The sequence below is a fragment of the Desmodus rotundus genome, chromosome 11 (assembly GCF_022682495.2).
Source record: "Desmodus rotundus isolate HL8 chromosome 11, HLdesRot8A.1, whole genome shotgun sequence".
NCBI classification, from domain to species: domain Eukaryota; kingdom Metazoa; phylum Chordata; class Mammalia; order Chiroptera; family Phyllostomidae; genus Desmodus; species Desmodus rotundus.
This window is the reverse complement of record NC_071397.1, coordinates 52,148,887-52,171,323: the sequence shown is the minus strand read 5'-3', so window position 1 is coordinate 52,171,323 and position 22,437 is coordinate 52,148,887. Positions and strand designations below refer to the sequence as shown.

At 35.9% G+C, this 22,437-nt stretch overlaps 1 protein-coding gene across 1 annotated transcript in view; it reads left to right on the top strand.

Moving 5' to 3' along the window:
- Positions 1-351: 351 nt before the first annotated feature.
- Positions 352-22,437, top strand: part of MMS22L (MMS22 like, DNA repair protein) — a 124,898-nt gene continuing 102,812 nt past the window's right edge. The window contains exons 1-9 of the mRNA XM_024551746.4: positions 352-470; positions 1,050-1,228; positions 2,327-2,452; positions 4,137-4,186; positions 9,601-9,688; positions 9,784-9,961; positions 13,202-13,292; positions 15,073-15,203; positions 16,657-16,770. Of these exons, the coding sequence (XP_024407514.2) occupies positions 1,065-1,228; positions 2,327-2,452; positions 4,137-4,186; positions 9,601-9,688; positions 9,784-9,961; positions 13,202-13,292; positions 15,073-15,203; positions 16,657-16,770 (942 nt within the window). The 5' untranslated portion in view covers positions 352-470; positions 1,050-1,064. The remainder of the gene's footprint in view (positions 471-1,049; positions 1,229-2,326; positions 2,453-4,136; positions 4,187-9,600; positions 9,689-9,783; positions 9,962-13,201; positions 13,293-15,072; positions 15,204-16,656; positions 16,771-22,437) is intronic.

Sequence of the window (22,437 nt, the reverse complement as noted above, 5' to 3'; positions counted from 1 at the left end):
GAGGGACCCGCGGGGCTCTGGTTGTGAACGACACCCGCTTTGGACTCACTTGAACAAAAGCTTCTTTCCCGAGTCTCACCGCAAGATAAGGCGCTATCCCTAGATCTTTCTCACCTAGTCGGTTATCACTTTCGTTGTTCACTGAGGCCCCGCCTTCTGGCCCCATGCACCAATTAAAACTAAAAACGAGGAACAGAGTTAAAAGAGAAAAGAAAAGAAACAAACAAACAAACAAAAAGGCGAAAGGCTACACGGAAACCCAGGCCGGCAGACTCTCGCGACAGCTCGCGAGTCCCGGAGGTTCCCGGGGAGACCTCGTGAGCGGACCTGCGGAGGCGGGCTCTGCCGCGGCCCCGCCCCTCCGGAGCGCGGGCGCAGCGTGGCGGGAATTTCGCCGGTTTGTGAGTCGGACCCGCGCACTCTGTGGCTGTAGTTCGGACCGCGACGGGCGGATCTCGGGGACTGAAAGTGTGAGTAAGCAAGACGTGCATTAAGCAGGGGGTGCCCGGGTGCTGAGGATCCCGGCGCTTGTTGCCCCCTGCCCGGCCCTTGCCGGTCTCTGCCGAGTTGGTTCCGGGAGGAACTTGAGCCTGGCTCTGTGGCCGGGAAGAACGGGGTTTGGCGCGGGGTACTCCTGATCCCCACCCGGAGTCTGCAAAGGAGCTTTTTCACAACACTGCGGGCTAACTGGCTCAGCGCGATTTGGCGTAGGGCAGAGGTCCAGCTGGCTCGGGAGGTGCGGGAAAGTATCTGTCCCGCAACCATTTCTTTCCTCTTTACCCGGTCCCAGGCTGCAGCAAGGTCTGACCTAGAGGGCTTAAGTTCCTGCAAAGCAGTTCGCGGTGCAATCTGCCGAAATTCTGGCAGCCTTGATCTCGGGGAGTCAGTGGAGGAGAGTTGGTGGGAATCTGGCTTCTCAGTTTTTTTCTTTGTGCTGGGGAGGGGAACGCTTTGGTGACTTTCTGACGTCACCCGCCCTGCTTCCAGGAGTCTAATCACAACTTCTCTTGAGCCCTAAATGAGAATATAATGACCCCCAAACATTTTAGGACATGAAGTAAACTATGGATATCTGTTCTGCTGCGTCGACGTTCCTGACCGACAGTTTGGAACTGGAGCTGGGAACCGAATGGTGCAACCTCCCTTGCTTTTCTTGTGCTTTTGACAACAGAGGAGCAGGAAAACATTTTTCTGGAGAATCCTACCTTTCCAGCGGAGCTCTTAAGCGGTAGGTAGAAGAATCAGAGACTTTATTTTATTACTTTCATCAGATTTTTCATTAGTTTGTTAGAAATGATATTTAAGGTTTCAGGTAACTAAACTTTGATATTCAAGCCATGTTTTTGTAAGGCGGCTTAGTACATCAGACAGATGCAAACTATTAGGTCTGTCATTGGTTTCCTGGTTAAGAGCATACCTAAAGATTTTTGGATAGGAAAGACATCTTTCTTGCTACCTGATACTCTCTCACCTCACTGCTTCCTCAGCCTTGCCGGCCAGAGCTGGGTTCTAATTTCCCTTTTATTTAAAGTGAATCCTGAACTATCTGGACTTTTTGAAATGATGTTTCCTCCTAAAACATGAAATGATATTTGGGAGTTTCTCAGTAATTCTTAAGTAAGACATGCACATTTTTTTGTTGCCCCGGTTCCTTCTAAAGCTGTGAGTCATTACATTATTAACAGAAGTCTTATAGACTTATTTTTTTCAAAAACTTTCTGATAAATACACCAGATTATGTAAGTTTACAGTAGTGTTATTCTTCAAAGTTCTTGCCTTGGACAGTTGAACACATAATGTCCTAAGGCTGCTGTTACTGAAGTAGTTTGGGAATACCTTCTTCCGAGGCAGCTTTAGTCACAAAGCAAATAATTTTTGTTGGTTTTATAGTTGTACTTTGTTTGAAACCTTAAAAGAGATTAATCAGTTTAATTATGCTGTTCTCCAGACAAGGTTCAGAATAATGTATAATTTATAGCTATTTTAAAAACTAAATGCCTCCTCAAAGGGTGAAATTCTACAGCTGAAGGCCACTATGAAAAACAGGTTAAAGTATGTACCTTAGACTCCTTTTTGTGCTTTACACATAAATTACATTGCTCTTTACAGTTACACTTTTTTCAAATCAATATACAGGACTGAATTTTTAATACAGTTCTTCTAGCGTTAGTATTCCTGGATATGTGTACGGTTCCAAGGCATATCCTGACCTTATTATTGCTGGCATGTTATGCGTAATATGGGTTCATAGAATGTCAGAAAGGACATGTTATGTTTTAGGACTTGGCATATTTTTCATGAGATTTAATCATAGTTTTCATTTCAGATTAATTTTGAATCTTGATCCTTTACCAACTAATTTTGAAGAAGATACAGTGGAAATATTTGGCATTCAGTGGGTTACTGAAACAGCATTAGTGAATTCATCTAGAGTGCTGTTCCATTTATTCAGGTAAGTTTTTTTGTTTTTTTTTTTAATTTCCTTGGAGTACAGGTGCTGTTCAGTTTTGTAAATTATGTTGCTCTGTAGTTTCTAATACTGATATTAACAAAAGCACCAGCAGAGTTGTGCATTTTGTTCACTTGATTATCTTATCAATAACAAAATTATGCAGTAACATTTTATGGAGTAACAGTTTTAATGAGTTGTTTTTTAATGAGTATTCTTTTTAAGAATCTTTATTTGACATTGCATATTTAAGACAAATATTGAAGGCTTTGAACTATATTATAGTTTTGGAAGAAAACCAAAATACATTTGTTATTTAATAGCCATAATCTCTTAATGATTTTTAGAAAATGAACTCATGCTTTCCAATGTATCTTTCAGACTGCATAATAGAAATATTATTAATTAATATGATTAATTTAGACAACATTAACATTTTTAATGAAAAATTTCAAACACACAAAGTTAGAGGGAATAGTATAATGAACCTTCACATACCTTCCCTTAATTATAATAACCATCAAGGTTTTATCACGTCTTCTTCATCTGTTCCTTCCCTTCTTATTTTTGGCTTAAGTATTTTTAAGCAAATTCTAGGCTTTATGTCATCATTAAATATTTCAGTATGCATTTCTTAAAAATACGAGCTTTTTTCCAAACAATCACTTATTATCATAATGAACAGAGTTGAAATAATGTATCATTTAAAACTTAGTCAATATTCCGATTTTAGATTTTGAAATGAGGTAAGTTGTAGAGGGCAAATTATTACCCAAAGATACATTACGAATGTGTATATGGTACATTTAAATGAAAATGGAAAGGTGGAGGGATTTCCCCTCCTATCCTCCTCCCATAAACCTTGTGAAGAGACATCATTGCATTTGTGCCATGTAGCATGTGTTACTGGGAACAGGCTGAGTGAGAGATTCTCTAATTTTGAGCATTACAGAATGAGTTGAGGCTTTATCTAGGACCCAGGTGATAAATATGAGTCAGTCTTTAAGGAGTTGAAAGGCTATTAGGAACAATGGCAAGAGAAGATTACTCTCAGGAATTAGGTGGAATAATATCAATATAACTTTCCCTGATAACTCTAGTCTTTTTGAACTTCTGTGTAAATACAGGGTCTGGCACAAATAACACCCATTTTTTATTACATAAAAATCTTATTACAAAATCATAAGAGTGTAATTCTGTAACGTAACACTATCACACTCAAGCACACCACATGACATTTTAGGTGAAATGTTCAATTTGCTGTTTGCTGTCCATCTCGTGTGAGACATTCACATACTCTACCAACCACACTCAATGGCGTTATTTCTGCTGGACCCTGTATGTGATACAACTTAACATTTCATTATATAACCATTAACCTAGGCTATTTTATATAAGTATCTTAAGCTTCTTGAAGATTTAAACAGTATCTAGTTGATAGTGAAATCTATGATATTTGATATAATTTCTGAGATATATGCAGCTTTTAGGGTATTATTTTTGGAAGGTCAGACAAAGGCATATTTTATCTTTTCCCAAAGTCTTCACTACCTGCAGCTGACCCTCTAACTACCTGAAGCTGACCCTCTAATAAGCATTTTTGAAGTATTGGAAACATTATCTTTGTAATTGTTACATTCTTTACACTATTCTAAAATTAACTCACACTTTACATTTTTTAAATTAGGCAACAACTATATAACTTGGAAACCTTATTACAGGCCAGCTGTGATTTTGGTGAGTCCTGTGTTTAAAGGTGAATTGTGTGAATTGCATGTGTGTTTCATGATGTGTAGTTGGGATATCATAATAACATGGAGGAAGTGTTAGGTTAAAAGCTCAGGATACAGTGTATTTGGTTTTTAGAAAAAGTATGACACTTAAATTTTGTCATAGCTGAGATTTATAGTACTTTTTCAAATCTGGGTAAAAGTGATTTTAGGCTAAACATCTCTGAAGTGAGCTAGTAACAAGCTTTGAGGGTGCGAAGTGAGATAGGGAACTCATAAGAGAAATAGTACCAGCCCTCATGCTATCTTCTTGCTCTTCTTTTCTGCTTTCTGTTTTTGTTTGTCTGTTTTTGACATGTAATGGATTACTGATTTGGGGGGCTTGGTACAGCTCAGTTAGTGAAGGGAATTGAAGGGCGTTCTGTTTTAGTGCAGGCCAGTTTCTCCTTTCTGGCAGTTTAGGCGCAATTTGTATTTAGAATCGTGGCCCCGTGGTTGGCCTGGGTTCCAACCCTAGCTAATTGTAGGTCCCACACAGTTAATAGTTCCTACCATGTTGAGTTCTTGTGAGAATTAAATGACATAATGCAGGTTAAGTGCTTATCCTACTATCTTATTAGTGATGCCCAGCAACTAAGGATTACCTGGAACACACCTTTTGTCAAACAAAGGTTTAGTGGCTTACTAACCCAAGGGGAAAATCCACATCATGAGGAATAGTTGGGACCTCTCCATAAGAGGAAGGAGGGAGGGGATTGTGCTATGATTTAGGCTTGTGCTGGCTGATTTTGGGTAGTTTAAGGGAACTAGGACTTTGTTCTGGATTGCATGTTGTTAAGCAGGAGCAATTTGATTATTATGTTAATTTTTATATAGAAGGTGAGACAAGGGGAGCCTAGGGAAGGTCTAATTAGTAAAGAAGCAATCTTGTTAGCTGGAAGAGGGGGATGTTCTGTTTTTTATTTCATTTTTTGTGTGATTGTATTAATGCCTTGTTTCTGATTATAGAGAGGGTTTGTTATTGTCTTGTTTTACCATAACCCTGGGGTAGCCTGGTCTGATTATTTTAAAAATTATTTTATTAAAGTACAGTTGACATACAATATTATATTTGTTTCAGGTATACAATGTAATGATTTGAAATTTATATACCTTACAAAGTAATCACCATAAGTCTAGTAATCATCTGTCACTGCACAAAGTTATTACGGTATTATTGACTATTCCTTAGGCCCTACATCACATCCTTGTAACTTGTGTATTATATAGCTGGAAGTTTGTACTTCTTAACCCCCTTCACCTTTTTACCCATTCCCCACTCCCTTCCCTCTGGCAATTATCAGTTTATTCTCTGTATCTGTTTCTGCTTTGTTTTCTTTTAGATTCCACAAGTAAGTGAAATATGGTATTTGTCTTGCTTTGACTGACTTAGTTCATGTAGCATAGTACCCTCTAGGTCCATCCATGTTGTCACAAATGGCAAGATATCATTCTTTTTTATGGCCAAAAAATAGTCCATTGTATAGATATATATGTCACATCTGTCTCCATTCATCTGTTGATGGACACCTATGTTGCTTCCATATCTTGGCTATTGTTGTTTGCTACAATGAATATAAGGGTGCACATATCCTTTTGAACTGGTGTGTTCATTTTCTTCAGATAAGTATCCAGAAGTGGAATTGATGTGTTGTATGGTAGTTCCATTGATTTTTTGAGGAACTTCTGTACTGTTTCCTGTAGAAGCCGTATCAAATTGCTGTCCCACCAACAGTGCACACCGTTCCCTTTTCTTCACATTTGCCAACGCTTGTTATTTGTTGACTTTTTGATAATAGCCATTCTGATAGGTGTGAGGTGATATCTCATGTGGTTGGATTATTTTTGATATTTTAGGAAAACCATTTAATTTCAGTAAAAATAGCTGTCAGGGCTGTTTTATTTGTTTTATTTTTTCAGCGTATGCTCAGTAAGTGTTGAGTATTATTGTTTCATTAGCACCCGCGTCCCTGCTTCGGCCAAGGTACTAGGTAAGGTGCAGACAAATCAGGGTGGAAAAGTGTGCTGCTGAAGAGCTTGCGGCTGAGTAGAACACAGGGACGTGCAAGCATGGGTCAGCATGGAAAATGGAAGGGTAGTGGTCAACGCACGTGCGAGCTGCTGCAGCCGCTCAGGGCTTCGTTTGCGTACTCGCCTGTCACCGAGTGATGCCAGATCTGCCTCTTCCAGGATGAGGAGAAATTACTAAGGCAGAAGATTTGGGGGAAGTTTTAGGGACAGGAAGAGTTCCAGGTAGAAACAACTGTATTGACAAAGATTTTGAGGTATGTAAAAACATAAAAGTTGAGGGAGCAAGAAGTAAGTAAAGAGTATGTGTGAGAGTGATGAATTTGAAAAGGATGAAATTATGGTGTCTTTGTAAAGCATTCCAAAGAATCAGAAGTATATTTTGAAACCCTGGGGAACATCTAAAAGATTACGGTGGACTCAGCAAGAACACATAACTATGTAGGCTGACTTAATTAAATTTGGGTTGAGGAAGGCATTTTATTACACAGGATTATTCCTTGAAAAATACTTACTGACCTAAAATAGTACAACGCACTATTTGTTGAAATGGTTATTTGTTACACGGACACTTTGGCTGCTTTTGTTTCTTGGAAAAACTTTTAGTGATAGATCTGTTAGCGGTGTTAAAGATTATTCCTAGATCAGCTCCTCACTGTCCTGCACCTGTATCAGGGCCCCGTTAATAATGTCTTGTAGCTAGCTTGGCCCTCAGCCCTTCCGAGAAAGCCCTTATGTAGGGACACTGAGTGTGTGTGGTTCTTGTCCTCCTGTTTATTATGCTAGCCACATTGCTTTCCAGTTGAGGCAGAATAACATGTAAAATAATGTATGTTTTGCTGATACCTGTTCTTTTTGTTAAATCTTTAACTGAGGATATGTTATTGATTTTTGAGAGAGAGGAAGGGAGGGAGAGAGAGAAACATCGATGTGAGAGAGAAGCACCAATCGGTTGCCTTCTGGACGTGCCCCTCCTGAGGATTGAGCCCACAACCTAGGTGTGTGCCCTGACCAAGGATGAGACAACGCTCCAACCAACTGAGCCACTGGCCAGGGCGCTGATGCCTATTGTTAAGTATAGCTGTTGGTGTTATCCCTTTTTCAGATATTACATTTTTTTGTCTACAGACACTTCATTTGAAGTTTTTGGTATATTCTGTTTCTGTCCCCATGCTTTTTTTTCATCCAGATTGGACATACAGAGTATACGTATGACAACTTTTTTTAACTTCGTTGACTGCAGATTCTTTCACCATCGCTGTTTTTGGGTCTGTTGATTGATTTTCCTCCTAGTCGGTGTTATAGTTTTCTGGTTCTTTGAAGATCTAGTAATTTTTTGTTGTGTAATAGGCATCGTAGTATTTATATTAACTGCTTTCTGGATTTTCTTGTATTATTTCTCTAACTAGTGTTAAATTTTGTTTTGGCTTGCTCTTGAAAACTTGTAATTCATTGGATTTTTTGAATCTTGTTTTAAGTGTTGTTAGGTCTTAAAAGTAGCCTTTAGTCTAATGTTAATTTAGCTCTAATAAGGCTTATGATGATTCTTTTTGGTATATTATGATGTTTTCTTCATTCTTTCTAGTGGGAACTTGAACTATTCTGTGGCCTGTGTAAGCTTTGCAGGGAATTGTTTTCTAATGTTTTCACCTGGTCTTGGTTTTTTTTCTCCTCATTCTTGAACAGATCACTACTCAGCCAGGGATTCAATGGGGACGCTCTGTACATTTCCAGAACTTTCTTCTTCTTCTTCTTTTTTTTTTTTTATGCAGCTTTTTTCTTCTTTGGTGCTTTTGCCCTGTAAATTCAGACCTTCTGTTTCCTCAACTCAGCGATTTGGACTCTGGGCTCTCTCTCCTTGTGCTGCAGCCTATTAGTTGTCTTTCTGTGGGAAGTGTTGGGATCGCAGTCTTGCATTGCCCTGTTTCTGGTGCCTGAAAACTTTTTTTTTAATGCTGATTTCCTAGTTTTCTACTTTAAAATGGGAGATGGGAAAATCTGATTCCCTTTATCTTGGCTGGGTGCAGGAGTTCACAGCAGCTGTTTTTAAGAGATTATTGCCTCATGGATTGAGAATTGTGAAACTGAGGGATGATACGACTTTTGTAGGTGAAATATAATTAAGCTATAAAAATGCACTGCACTGTTTAATATGTAGATATTTGTATAGCCTCTTCTGTTGGTTTTGCCGAAGCAGAGGCCATGTTTGCTCCTTTAAATTCAAATTTAGAAATAAGTTTGCTTTATGTTTAATATCGATTAGAATTTGCTGTCTTTAATTCTCATCATTTTTTTCTGCTTTGGTTTAGTGATTGTCTCTTACTTATTTTTCTTATAGTGATTGTCATCGTACATATGTTTTGCCCATAGTGACATTCTAGATAATTTTTGCTGATGTAAATGTTCAAGTGAGAGAAATATGGCAAGGATTGAAGCTGGGAGAAAGACTATTAATATATCATTTGGGGCCTCATAAATCATTGTAAGGAGTTTTGATTGCATTCTGAATTCAGTAGATAGTCTTTCATAGGTTTTGATTTAGGAGAAATAGGAATTGACACACACACACATTTTATTTATATATATACATTTAAAACGTATTTTGTACTTAGATTATAGAGGGGCAAAGGGAGATGTGGGAAGACCTATTAGGAGACCTGCAACAGTAATTCAAGAGTTTATAGGGAAATGGATAGTTTGAAGGTATATTTTGGTCATAAACTTAATAGGACACTGGTGGATTATATATGAATTTTAAGGAAAATGGGAGAAGCAAAAATGACATACAGGCAACTGTTGACACCAGTTTTAATGAGAGGAGAAAACATGGGCGTGACAGGTTTTGGAAGAAATCGAGGGTGTGTTTGCACTGTGTGAGTAGTCCCAGTGCAAGGTGGGGGGCAGTTTAACAGGCAGGGTCTGGTGGGCAAAGGAGAGGTCTGAGGTATAGGTAAACCTTTTCAAATTGTTACAGTTTTGAAATAAAGGAACTGATCATACACACCAGAGGAGGGGACCCAAGACTGAGTCCTGAGGAGCCCCCACAGCAGGAGTTGGGTAGAGGAGGAAGAAAGGACACATGAGGAAGAAAGAAGACCGGCAGTACATGGTGTCAGTGGAGCCAGGTGTAGCCAGTGCTACTGAGAGGGCAAGTTACTTGAGGACAAGTAGTATCCATTGATTGGACAACATGAGTTTCATTGGTGACCTTAATAAGAACAGATTTTTGGAGGGTGGCAAGAAAAATATAGGAAATAGTAGGAAAAAGTAAAAGATACAAAATTGGTGCTTGTATGTTACTGCTCACTGATTAATTATTTAAGCTATGCTTAACATCATCTATTTTGGTTTCAGGGAAGATATCAACCCTACATTGCAAAGCAGACAATATTAGGCAGCAATGTGTAACGTTTCTTCATTATGTTAAAGTTTTCGTCTTCAGGTAGGATGTCAGATGACTATTTTGATTACTGCATGAGTGTCTGAGTATCTATTCCCCCAGACTCTGGTTGTTCATGGTATCCAATTGCTTTTTAGGTTCCTGAAAGTACAGAATGCCGAGAGTCATGTTTCTGTTCATCCCTATGAGATTTTGGAGGCGCAGCTTCCCTCAGTGTTGATCGATGAGCTTCATGGATTACTCTTGTATATTGGACATCTATCTGAACTTCCCAATATTAGTCCCGAAACATTTGAAAATCAAAATCAGATTAAGGTTTGACTCATTTCATTTAATTTTTAAATTAATCGGTTTTTCTCTCTATAAGGAGTATTTATTCAGGAATGAAGATTAGTTAACAATGCAGCTGTGGACCCAGACTGCTTAAGTTGAAATTCTGGCTCCTCCTTTTATTAATTATATGCCTTTGGGCAAGTAATACCTCTTGCCTCTGTCTCCCCATCTGTATAATCCACATAGCTTCCTAGAATTAGTGGGAGAATTAGATAAATTAAAATGAATAAAGCACTTAGAACATAGCATACTCTAAATCAGGGATAACTGTTCTGTATTCCAATGTATAACTGCAAATGGTTAAAAGTTTCAAATCAAATAACTGTTATTTTCTAAAATATGTATCATCTTTCCCTACTTTTTATTATAGTAAAATTTAAGATTACCTATAAAAGTTAGATTTGCAAAACCATGTCATTTTGTTTATTCTGACTTTTGAGACTTTTTCAGAATATGGTTAAGTTGTTTTGACTAATGCCCTTCCCTCCCCTTTTTAAAATTTGTGTTGTTAGCATAATGCAGCTTATGGGTATAATTAAAAAATTTTCCATAGGATAATGTGAGGTTAGGTGTATAACCAATTATACTTCCCCATGGATTCCCTAAACTCTCAACCTCTTCTGTTTTATTTGACTTCACCAAGTTGAATCACATTTAGTTTTTAGGAATGTGTCTTTCTCAAAATTTAAAATACAATTAAATGTTTATATATTTCTGTGAAAATTAACAGCAACAAAAATGGACTCTTTATGAGGGATAAATATATCTAATAATAAAAGTAGACAGAGTCCTGGCTGGTGTGGCTTAGTTGGTTGGAGCATCATCCCATAAACCAATACATCATGGGTTCGATTCCCAGTCAGGGCACATGCCTGTGTTGCAGGTTCAGGCCCAGTCCTGGTCGGGGCACATACCAGAGGCAACCAATTGATGTTTCCCTCTCTCTCTCACTCCCTCCCTCTCTCTCTAAAGTCAATAATCATGTCCTTGGGTGAGGATAAAAAAGAAAGTAAATAGAGTTCCAACTGAATTCACAGGTTTAAGCCATAGAAACCAAATAGGTAATTGCTTTGAATTAGGTCATTTAATAAAGATTCAAGGGTAGATTGTGGGGGAAGAGATATTTTTCCTTCCTTTTAGTTTATAAATTTGAATGCTTTTTATTATCTATCAAGTGTTTAACAAAATAATTAATAATTTATCTAGGAATAGAAATAAAAATGTGTCCAAGGGTTCTCAAACTAGGTTTTGCCCTTCATAAACTTTTTAATTAGGCAGACTTGAAAAGATAGGTTATTTGAAGATCAAAAGACTGAATTTTGAAGCAGGGAATGTAGTCTTCAACACACAAAAAAATCATATACTTAAAATTATTTTCTAAAACAACAGCCAAGGCATCTTACAATATAAAAAGTATCTTTCAAGACTTTATACATATCATATTTTATCACCCTTATATATGAAACGTAGTGATTTAATTGGTATTTTCAGTTGAGCATCTGTCTTATTTTTTTGGAACATTTTATATTAAAAATATTTGGATATTATATATTATATTTCCATTTATCTTTTTTAGCAATTAAGCCGATTTCCTAGGTAGATTGAAGTTTTTTATATAGTTATACTTGTCAATTTTTTTCTTTTGTATCACCTCTCTGCTGATGTTAAAATATACTTGTTTTTACAATTATCTCTTTAATTTATCTTTTTTTAATATATTTTTTGTTCAATTACAGTTGTCTGCATTTTCTCCCCACCCCTCCACTCCACCCCAGCCAAACCTACCTCTCTCCCCTGCCTCCACCCTCCCCCTTGGTTTTGTCCATGTGTCCTTCATAGTAGTTCCTGAAAACCCCTCTCCCCACTATCCCCTCCCCACTCCCCTCTGGCTATTGTTAGATTGTTCTTAACCTCAATGTCTCTGGTTATATTTTGTTTGCTTTTTTCTTTTGTTGATTAGGTTCCAGTTAAAGGTGAGATCCTATGGTATTTGTCCCTCACCGCCTGGCTTATTTCACTTAGCATAATGCTCTCCAGTTCCATCCATGCTGTTGCAAAGGGTATAAGCTCCTCCTTTCTCTCTGCTGCGTAGAATTTCATTGTGTAAATGTACCATAGTTTTTGGATCCACTCATTTGCTGATGGGCACTTAGGTTGCTTCCAGTACTTGGCTATTGTGAATTGTGCTGCTATGAACATTGGGGTGCATAGGTTCTTTTGGATTGGTGTTTCAGGGTTCTTAGGGTATACTTCCAGCAGTGGAATTGCTGGGTCAAAGGGCAGTTCCGTTTTTATTTTTCTGGGGAAATTCCATACTGTTTTCCACAGTGGCCGCACCAGTCTGCATTCCCACCAACAATGTACCAGGGTTCCCTTTTCTCCTCATCCTCTCCAACACTTGTCTGTTGATTCTTTAATTTATCTTTAAAAAAATAATGCTGTGAGGTGGGAAATCTAATTTTAGTTTCTTGCAAATAAACAAGTTAATAATTCTGTCTTATTGAATGACCCATGCTTTCCACACTGATTTAGATACCACGTTTTTTCATTTCTTCCCCATTTTGCTGTTTTTTATTACCTGTTCCTGAGCCAGTACTGTTTTATTAGTGTATCATTTTATTTTGCTTGCATATTTGATAAGGCAAGGTCCTTCATTCTTTTTAGTTGTCTTAATAGCACTTGTGTATCATTACATTTATTTTGTTATAGTGATACTAAATGTTGAGTGGAAGAAGGTTATTGATATTTGAGAGCACTGGTTTTCAGTCAGACGGAATTAGGTTTGAATCCAAGTGCATGAATTGAGAGAGAATTTCTTTACCTCTTTTAACTTAAAGTTTCTTAATGGGCGTGACAATAGTATCTACATAATAGTTTAAAGTTCTCTTGTTAATATTCCTTATAGGAGCTTCCGGGTATCTCTTGTAGAATCAGAGCTTGGTTGGAAGGGACCTTTACTATACAAATCTATTCAGCAGCCCCAAGATAGGTCTGTGTTAAATCTTTAGATTGAAAATATATCCTGTCCTGCTTTCAGAATCTCTGGTGAAAAAAATCTTCTAGTGAACAAGACAAAGCCTTTCCCTGAGGTTTTGGATAGGGGTAGGTTAATTGATTCTTTGTCATGGTGCTTATGGAGGAGTGTTGTGATATGCCATCACGTACCTTGTAAAGTATTGATTAATATGAATTCTCAGTCACAGCTGATAATGTCATTCACAGCCTTTCCCACCGTCATGGCATTTATTACACCTTCACTTGGACATCCATTGGCTGGTACTAGAAATTCTTCAGATGCTTGGTGAAAAATTGAGTAAGTGTGTGGTTTTCTGATTTCTGTCCTTGTTCTAATCTAAACTTTTATTGGTTTTTAAAGTTACACAAGTAATAAATATTTTCTGATTTTTCAAAATCAAATAGCCAAAATAAAAAGTGAAAATCTTTTTTCTAGAGATAACTGCTGGAAATGGCTTAGTCTGTTTCTCCTCATGCTTTCTATTAATATACATATATAGACTTCCTACTCACAGGTAGGAAGTTTATTTTGATTTCTAACCACAAATACTGTGTATTGTTTTGTATGGTATATATCCTTTAACAGTTGTTTTAAAGATTTGTTCATGTTTATACATATAGTTTTACTTTATTCATTTAGGTCTGTATGTAAAGGGTCTTATCATAATTTATTTAACCACATTTATTTTTTTAATATTTCATTTATTTCCCTTTTTTGATATTACAAATAACATTATACCTCTTTCCATACGTCTACAAGCTAAGCTGTAGAATAGAGTCTTAGAACTGGAGTGGCATATTATAATTTCAATACTGCATTTGCTCCTGTTGCTGTGGAGTAAATTTCCCAAATTGGTGTGCGCTAACTGTGACCGTGCCTTTGCCTCATAGTCTTGCCAGTAGTGGATATTATCAGTTATTTTTATTTTTTGCCAACTAATATGTGAAAAATGATACTGCATCTTTATTTTTATAATTTACTCATTACAAGTGAAGTTGAACATTCTCACAATTTTATTGTCTTTTTATATTTTCTTTATTAATTAGTTCAAAATCTTTTGCAAATTTTTCTGTTTTTTTTTTTTTTTTTTTTTAATTTTTAGTCAGAGGGGAAGGGAGGGGGAAAGAGAGGTCATTAATGTGTGATTGCCTTTCATGCGCCCCCTACTGGGGACCAGGCCTGCAATCCAGGCCTTTGCCCTCACTGGGAATTGAACTGGTGACTCTTTAGTTCGCAGGCCAGTGCTCAATCTGAGCCACACCAGCCAAGGCAAATTTTTTTTGTTTCTTTTTTTAATTAGTAGAAGTTTATTACACATAGTAATCTTTTAGTTAATATGTTGCCTATTTATTTCTTGGTCTTGCTTTTTGGCATCTTTAGATTCTATTTTAAGTTTAGCAGTATTCTGGAAATCTTTATTTGCAAAGCAAATTACCGATTATTTAGGTTATAAAGACATCAATTAATACAATACCTGCTTTTTAATTAATTAATAAGGACAAAAATACATATATGTCTCTGTGTATATACTCACATGTATACATACAAAGAATGTACACAAATATATAATTTGTTTCCCATATGGACACTGTATTTTAAATAATATTTTGTTAGAACAATGCTCAGGTAGACTTACTCTTACTCTGATCTAGACACAAATTTTGGTATCTGTTAGGTTTGTTTGCTGTATTTCACACCAAAAAAGCAATTGCACATAGCTGCTTTATTATTATTTTTTAAAAGAATGTTTTAAAGTCCTTATTGGTTAAAAATATGGGTGAAGATTATCTCTGTTTACCCTCTTTTATTTTTTTCTCTTAAGTGATGTTGCTTGTTGCTTTTGAAAGATGGTCACATTAAGAAAACAGAAGTCTATTGAATGGTGATTGGAAAGATTGAAACATTTTTTAGGTGGTAATTATCAGTGTTTATGTAAGAGAGGAATTATAAAATTTAACTTTTATTTGCAAAAATTGCTTTTAAATGCATATGTCACAATTTTGTTATAAGTTAATTTAAAGGTATACAATCACTTTCCGCCTGTAGTTTTAAATAAAATATTTTATTATGTTTTTAGAACAAGTTGTGTATGGTCATCAGTTTATGAATCTGGCAGGTGACAATTTAACCAATGTCAGCCTATTTGAAGAACACTGTGAGAATCTCCTTTGTGATTTACTAAGCCTGTCACTCAACAGATATGACAAGGTAAAGCTTTAAGAGTTTGTATTTTGATACTTATGGCAATGGTTAGTCCTTAAACCGTGTAGTTTAAACTATAAGAATTTAATCTGAATCCTTATTAATTCTTTCAATTTTATATTTACTTTTATATGGGAGTTGAATTGGAAAATAATTTGACTTAAACATTCAAAAAAGGCTGAAATTAGTGTTTTAGAGCTGTTACTTTTTTAAAGTCTTTTCATTTTGTCAAAAATAAATACATAAAAAACAGGACGTTTATGATAATGACTGGAAATTTAACTTCTGTTCAATAGTAGTGGTCAGCCCTTTAATAATCTAGCATATTACTGTTATATAATGAAAGATGAGTAATTAACTAAAGTTAGTTGACAAACCTAAAGGGTGGTTTTATTTGACAAATTTTAAGGGTAGTTTTATTTGCTTGTTTTCATCTGACATCATTGTGGAAATTGCTTTTTTCTACTAAATTGTAATTACATATAGTGTTTAATACAGAAAAATTTAAAGGTGTTATACATTCATATCAAGTAATGGAAATTTATAGATATTATCGTCACTTATTTCAGGTTATAAGCATAAACCTTACTTATGGGGAATAAGGATTTATAATTTTTTAAAAATATAGATTGTTTTATGTATTATCAGTATCTTTTAAATCTAGTCTCTGTTTATAATTAATATAATGAGTTGATTAATGAGATATGTTATAGTAATATCTTAACAGTTACCTTTTACTATGTATTAGAAATATATATGTAGTATATATGAAATATGAATTTCAGAAGTTTAGCTATACTTATAAATGTAGACAATATTCTCTGCAATTTTAACGGCCATTGAAGACACCTTTGTTATAAAAATGGTGAAATTGTTTAACCTTTATAAATCTCTAATAATCATATTCTGATTTATAAAACATTTTAGTTTCCTTTACAGTGAATGAAAAATTATTTTTTAATGTTTTTACTGCAAGTCTTTTTATCGTAGCTGATGGATTTGATCAAAGTTAGGAAACTATGACACTGAGGCCAAATCTAATACAGCTCCTGTTTTTGTAAATAAAACTTCACTGGAGCACAGCCCCTTCCTCTTTTTCCTTATTCTCAACGGCCAATGCTGCACACCAGTGACAGAGCTGAGTACATGTGCAGACTGTGTCATGAGTGAAGCCTCAGAAATTTGCTGTCTGACTCCTTACAGAACGTTTGCTGATCATTGGACTAGATATTGAACCAGAGGTTTTCTTACAAGTTGAAAATAAAATTTGTTCTGTGCTTTTGGGTTTATAATGGGGATTTTTAAAAGTCGATGAAATGACAGATTTTTAATAAAGAATTTTATGTAATTAAGCATAAATTTAAGTGCTCGAAATCATTGTTTTAAAACATTTGAGAGGATGTGTGGCATGTAAAATTCTGCTATATTGTAAGTAACACATTTTGGTTCTTTAATACAGGTTAGGCCTTTTGAAGCATTAACAAGTCACCATTGCCCATGTTCATGCATTAAAGAATTATGGGTTCTACTCATTCATCTTCTAGACCACAGAAGTAAATGGTCTCTCTCAGAAGTAAGTTGTAAAATTGATGTGTTAGTTACCATTATTGATACTAATTATATCAAATTTATGTTTCAGTGGTTTTGGCCAAGAAGAATCTTACAGAATTCCTTCTTTATAAGATGACAGTCACCACCAAACAGAGCATTAACTGAGTAATAAATATCTACTACATTTTTAATCTTAAATTGGTAATATGAAACATCTAGGACACATAAAATTTGACTGTCTTATTTTCTCAAAGTTTTTCGTTGTTGTTATGCTATTAAGAATCTGTTAGCCTAAAGTATTTAATACCCTTTAGTAATTCAGGAAATATTTTAGTTAGGAAATGTGGCGAATTTAGATTTGGGAAGAAATAAAACAGATTTCTGTTATTCAGTTTTACAGTATCTTATTTCAAGGTGGGATGAAGAAAAGTGGGAAGATAGGGCATTTTCTTCTACCTCATTTTGAGCCAAGTCTTCATAGTGGGACTTTATTTTATTTCAAGTGTCGTAGGTTAGGGGAGAAAGAGAAGTATCCATAGGCAGAAGTAAGTACAAACAATTCATTGTGAAATGATGCTTAAAGGTTTATGTTATATGAAAAAGTACTTTTGATATTTTATGGATTTTTGAATTTCCCAGCTTTGTACAATTTGGGATTTGGATGACTGTATTTTTGCAAGTTTACACATACTATATTTATTTTGAGTTATTTTAGCAGTAAATGTACTAAATATAAGTAAAGTTTACTAAGTATAAATTTATTGTATTTTTACTTTTTGAGTAAGGAAATTGTTTTCCTGGCATTTTGGTTTGTCAGTACAGTTTAGCTTTCCACTAGATTTAAATATTGCAAAGTCCCAGCAGTTTTTTCCCTTTGATTATTTGCCAGGATGTTTGATTTCTTTGTCATGGTAAAAATCAATTTTCTCATTTTCTACAAAGGTTATCTTTATTATTTAAGAATTTTATATTTTTTAGAATTGCTCTTATTTTATAAATTTTAGACTTGAAAATGTAAGCCACATATAGTATAGGCATGTTTATACTGGTTGCCATTAGTTTTTTTCTAGATTTTATTTTTTTTAAGATTTTTTATTTACTTATTTTTAGATAGAGGGGAAGGGAGAGAGAGAGGAAGAGAAACATCAATGTGTGGTTGCCTCTTGCATGCCCCTCACTGGGGACCTGGCCTGCAACCCAGGCATGTGTCCTGACTGGGAATTGAACCAGCGACCCTTTGTTTCACAGGCCGGCATTCAATCTACTGACCACACCAGCCAGGGCTTTTCCTAGATTTTAAATAGAAATGTCGGCATAATTGAAAATACTAATTGTAGAAATTTGCATAGTGATACATACTGCTTAACCTAAATGATGTATATGCTGTTTATTTTATGTAATAACCAGTCTTGTCTTAAAATAGTAAGTGTCTGAGGCCATTTCATGTTTTTAATACTACTGAGATAAGCTATATTCTCAGATTTCAAGGCCATTTTATTTTGAAAGGCAAGTTAGGAGTTTATATTCTTTTTGTTTGTTTATATTCTTGACAGTAAGACAGTTTTATCTCCCTGCTTAAAAAAATAACCTAATTTAATCATGCTGGGTACCCTGTAGTAGCATTTTAAGTGTGTCTTTTAGCTTGCAGAAAGTAAGAAGTATTGAGGCCATATCCTAATAACTGGTGGTAACTCAGGTCAGATGAATACTGAAGCTGCCTCATCAACTTAGATGCAGTTGCTGAACTATATAAACTTGAACATTAGCTTTCATACATGTAAGGTGCAAGCATAGAAGATAAAGCTTAGGGCTGACCTAAGTCCTTAGCCTACTAATATGCCCAAGTACACCTAAATCTGGGCTCCCAAAAGGATGAACTCAAACCTCAACTAAATTGGTAAGGAAAGTTGCCTTTGACTGTGGTATATTGCAGTTGAAAATTGTTTATTTAAAGCCAGTGAGTTCATGGTGCATAGATGGTACTAAAATTTTCAAGCCAGTGACTTCTAAACCAATGACATTGTCAATAACCATGGACCGTGGGTGGATACTTAAACACACAGTTACCCATGTAAAAAACTATACACGAATAAATAAAACTACACATGTAAAAAACATGTCGATAGCATAACTACAAGATAGGAATACTGAAAGCTATAAATTAAAAGTAAATGTCACCAAAGCTCTACCACAAAACTTTCTAGCAAGCAAGGGTAATGAGGAAAATTGCGCAGATGAGAGAAGGGAGCTAGTAGTAGTCATAAAGTTGGTCTAAAACCATGGCCAGATTAAGAAAATAACTGAAAAAGTTTCCTTGTTGATCACAGAACTGCATATAGAATAGGAACATAAAAGTGTGTGTGTGGCTTGAGGAGGAAGTCTTTGAAGGTAAAGCTTCTGGAGAATAAAGGGAAAGGAAGCTTCCCCTTGGTGACTGAGTGGTAAAAGTGATGGGAAGTAAAAGCAGAAAATGTAGGGTCTGGTAAAACAAAAGAGACATGAACAACAAAAACCCAAACTCTCCACCACCGCCACCACCACCAGCACCACCAATAAACAAACAAACAAACAAACAAATAAATAAAATCCAGTGAAGAATGAGACTTTGATACTTTGACAAAAGAGGGATCACTGAACTAGGAGTCTTAAAAAAAAAAGTTGTCCAAATCTATAAAGTAAAAAGAAAGGAACCAAGAGGTCTTTCTAAAGTTACTACTAGAATACAAAATTGATACACTTTCACTGATGATACCCTCTATCCCAGAAACAATTATAAAGCAGAAGAAAATTGTAAGACAACACTTCAGATGGAATTAAATAGACAAGTATTTGGGTTTGTAAAAAAACACCTTGAATAAGATATTCCATTGTTAAAATACATAGACCAGAAACCAGGAATGAATGAAGTAATTGAATGCAGGAGAGAAGTGGAAATAAAAATTTTAGAATTCACTAAATTAGAAGATTCCCAAGGAGAATAGACTCAAAGGAAAATTTAATAAGGGGCTTATTTTTATGTGTAAGTGGAACTTAATTAACAAAACAAACAAGCAAGCAAAATATAACCAGAGACATTGAAATAAAGTACAAACTGACAGTAACCAGAGGGTAGGGGGGAGGGTCGTCTAGGAGCATGCATAAAAGACCCATGGACAAAGCCAAAGGGGGCTAGGATTAAAGGGTGGAGGTGGGGGAGGGTGGGGTAGGGGAGAGTGGCAGGGGGAAAATGGAGACAGCTATACTTGAACAACAATAAAAAAAAAGAAAGAAAGAAAATTTAATAAGGGGCACAGAAGAAAGGCAACCAAAGGAATAAAAATGAAATAAAGGAAGATAAAGGGTTAGAAAGAAAATGGTTGAAATGGAAGACAGGCAAAGAATATCCATTTGTTTAAATGGAGTCTCTAAACAAGAAAAAGCAGTGGGATATAACTAACATTTAAAACAGTGAATAATTCCAAGAAAATGTTTCAGAAATAAAAGAGGAACTAAATCTGCACATTGAGAGGGCCCACTGGATAACTGTATAGATTAACTCCAAATAATCCATGCTGAGACGTAGCCTACTAAAACTGTTTGACTTCAGACATACAGAAAACGTCTCCAAGTCCTCTAGGAGACCTTCAAATCCTCCAGGCAGAACACCCAGTCACTTACAATAGCAAAATAATTTAACCTGCACTAGACTTCTCAAAAACGACATAAAAACCAGACAACCATGGAGCCTTTAAAAAGACTGAAAAAGCCTTCCTCCTTGTGCAGACACAACCTTAAGTCTGTGATCCAGAAGAGGGCCTTGCCTGACCATTCCTGACACCCTGATTTCGGACTTTCAGCCTCTGGAACTGAATGAATTAACATGGCACAACAGAACTAGCTCTCAGCTTAGAGAAGAGGAATTTAGGTCCCACCTTACTCTCTGGAGATTATATGGACTGTGACTATGAGATACTCCCTTAATAAAAAGCTCAAGACTGAGGAAAAGTGTCCAAACCAAAAGGAAACAAAACAAAAATGTTCTTCTAAAACAATAAAGAAGCAAGTTAAAAATTACTCTTTGTACTATCTGACATGCAGTGGCTAAGATGGATGTTGGATTCACCAAGAGAGAAAAACAGAAAAAGCAATTGAAAGTTTCAGGAGGAACGAGGAAGTTTCTCTGTTTCGTCTACCTGGGAATTAATGGTTCCCCAGAACGCTGACAGTAGGCTAAGACTCACAGAGTCTGTTGTTTGGACTGCTCCAGACTGCTGAAAGCAGAGGTTTCTTTTTTCTATCTTACACAAGGGTTTTAAAAATTTACAGTGTGATAATATTGCTTTATACAGTACAGTGTACAGTGTACTCAGTTTATTTAAAGAAATTGTGTGCACACTGTAATTCTTGCCAAAAGGAATATTTAATTTTCCCTACCCTCTGCCCAGACCCTCATTCCTATAATGAGGGAGGGGAATACTGACTGGGATTTGAGGTTTTCCCCCTGAGAAAGGGACATTTTCTGCAATCAGGTCAGTGATTAAAGGATTAATCCTCTAAGGAAATTATCTAAAGGGGAGAGCAGTTCCGGGTTAGTAAGTTATTTTCAAATGTTGTCTGGGCTGCTGCTGACTTGCGAAGGCCACGGGATGCTGCTTTTCAGGGGGACAGCCTAAGAAGCGATTAGAGGAGCCTAGGAGAGGCTTAGGAATGTTTGGGAATTCACACACACCCCAAATGATGAGGGAACTCCAAGAATAAAAATAAACTAATTTGACAAGGACGTGTTTGTGTCCCAGAATATATTCTAAGTGTGTAGCTAGTACTGGGTGTATCTGTATGAGTGTTTTCCTAAAAACCCAACACTCATTGTCTAGTAGACTTCAATTCAATTTCCCAGAAGGGAAGGAAAGCAAATTAATGTTCTTTAAATGATATTGTGAGCTTTTAAGCGAACTGCTCAAATAAGAGAATATATAAAGCTGGGTTTCAAATGCAGATTTATTTCGTGGCCACAGCCCATGTATTTTTCTACCACATTATTATGTAAGAAAGTGCATGTCTAATAAAGTTAGAAAAAGAAAATGAAGGAATAACATATTTACTTACTTTTGGGGAAACACCTAAATATGTTTTATGTGCACTCGCACATTCCCAAGGGTGCCATGAACGTGTGATAGGGGACACCAGTGCTATACCGTGCGATTCGATAGAGTTTTGGGCCTCTACATATTATACTTCAGTTGACACAAACATGTACATATGTTGCCACGTTTAAGCATTACATACAGAATGTTACAAAATTTTTCTGTAAAATAAAAACTTAAATGCCAGAAAAAAGAAGAGACTCACAAAGTATGGGCCAAGGATTTTATAACTTTGACCCTAGCAGTCCCACTTCTAAAAATTTACCCTTAGTATACACCTGTAACAATTCAAAAATACATATGCATCAGGCTATTTATTGTAGCATTGTTTGTGAAAGCATAATATGAGTAACTACCTAAATGCCCACACACAGAACAGTGGTCAGAGAAACCATGGTTTATATGCACATTGGTGTACTACACATTTGCAACAGAATGAGGAAGATACATGATCTGATAATGGAGTGCTTTCTAGAATTACTATTAAATAAAGTGCAAAAATATTTAGAGGATGCTACATTTTTGCATAACAAAGTTGAGGAAATAAGGAAATATGTATATTTAGT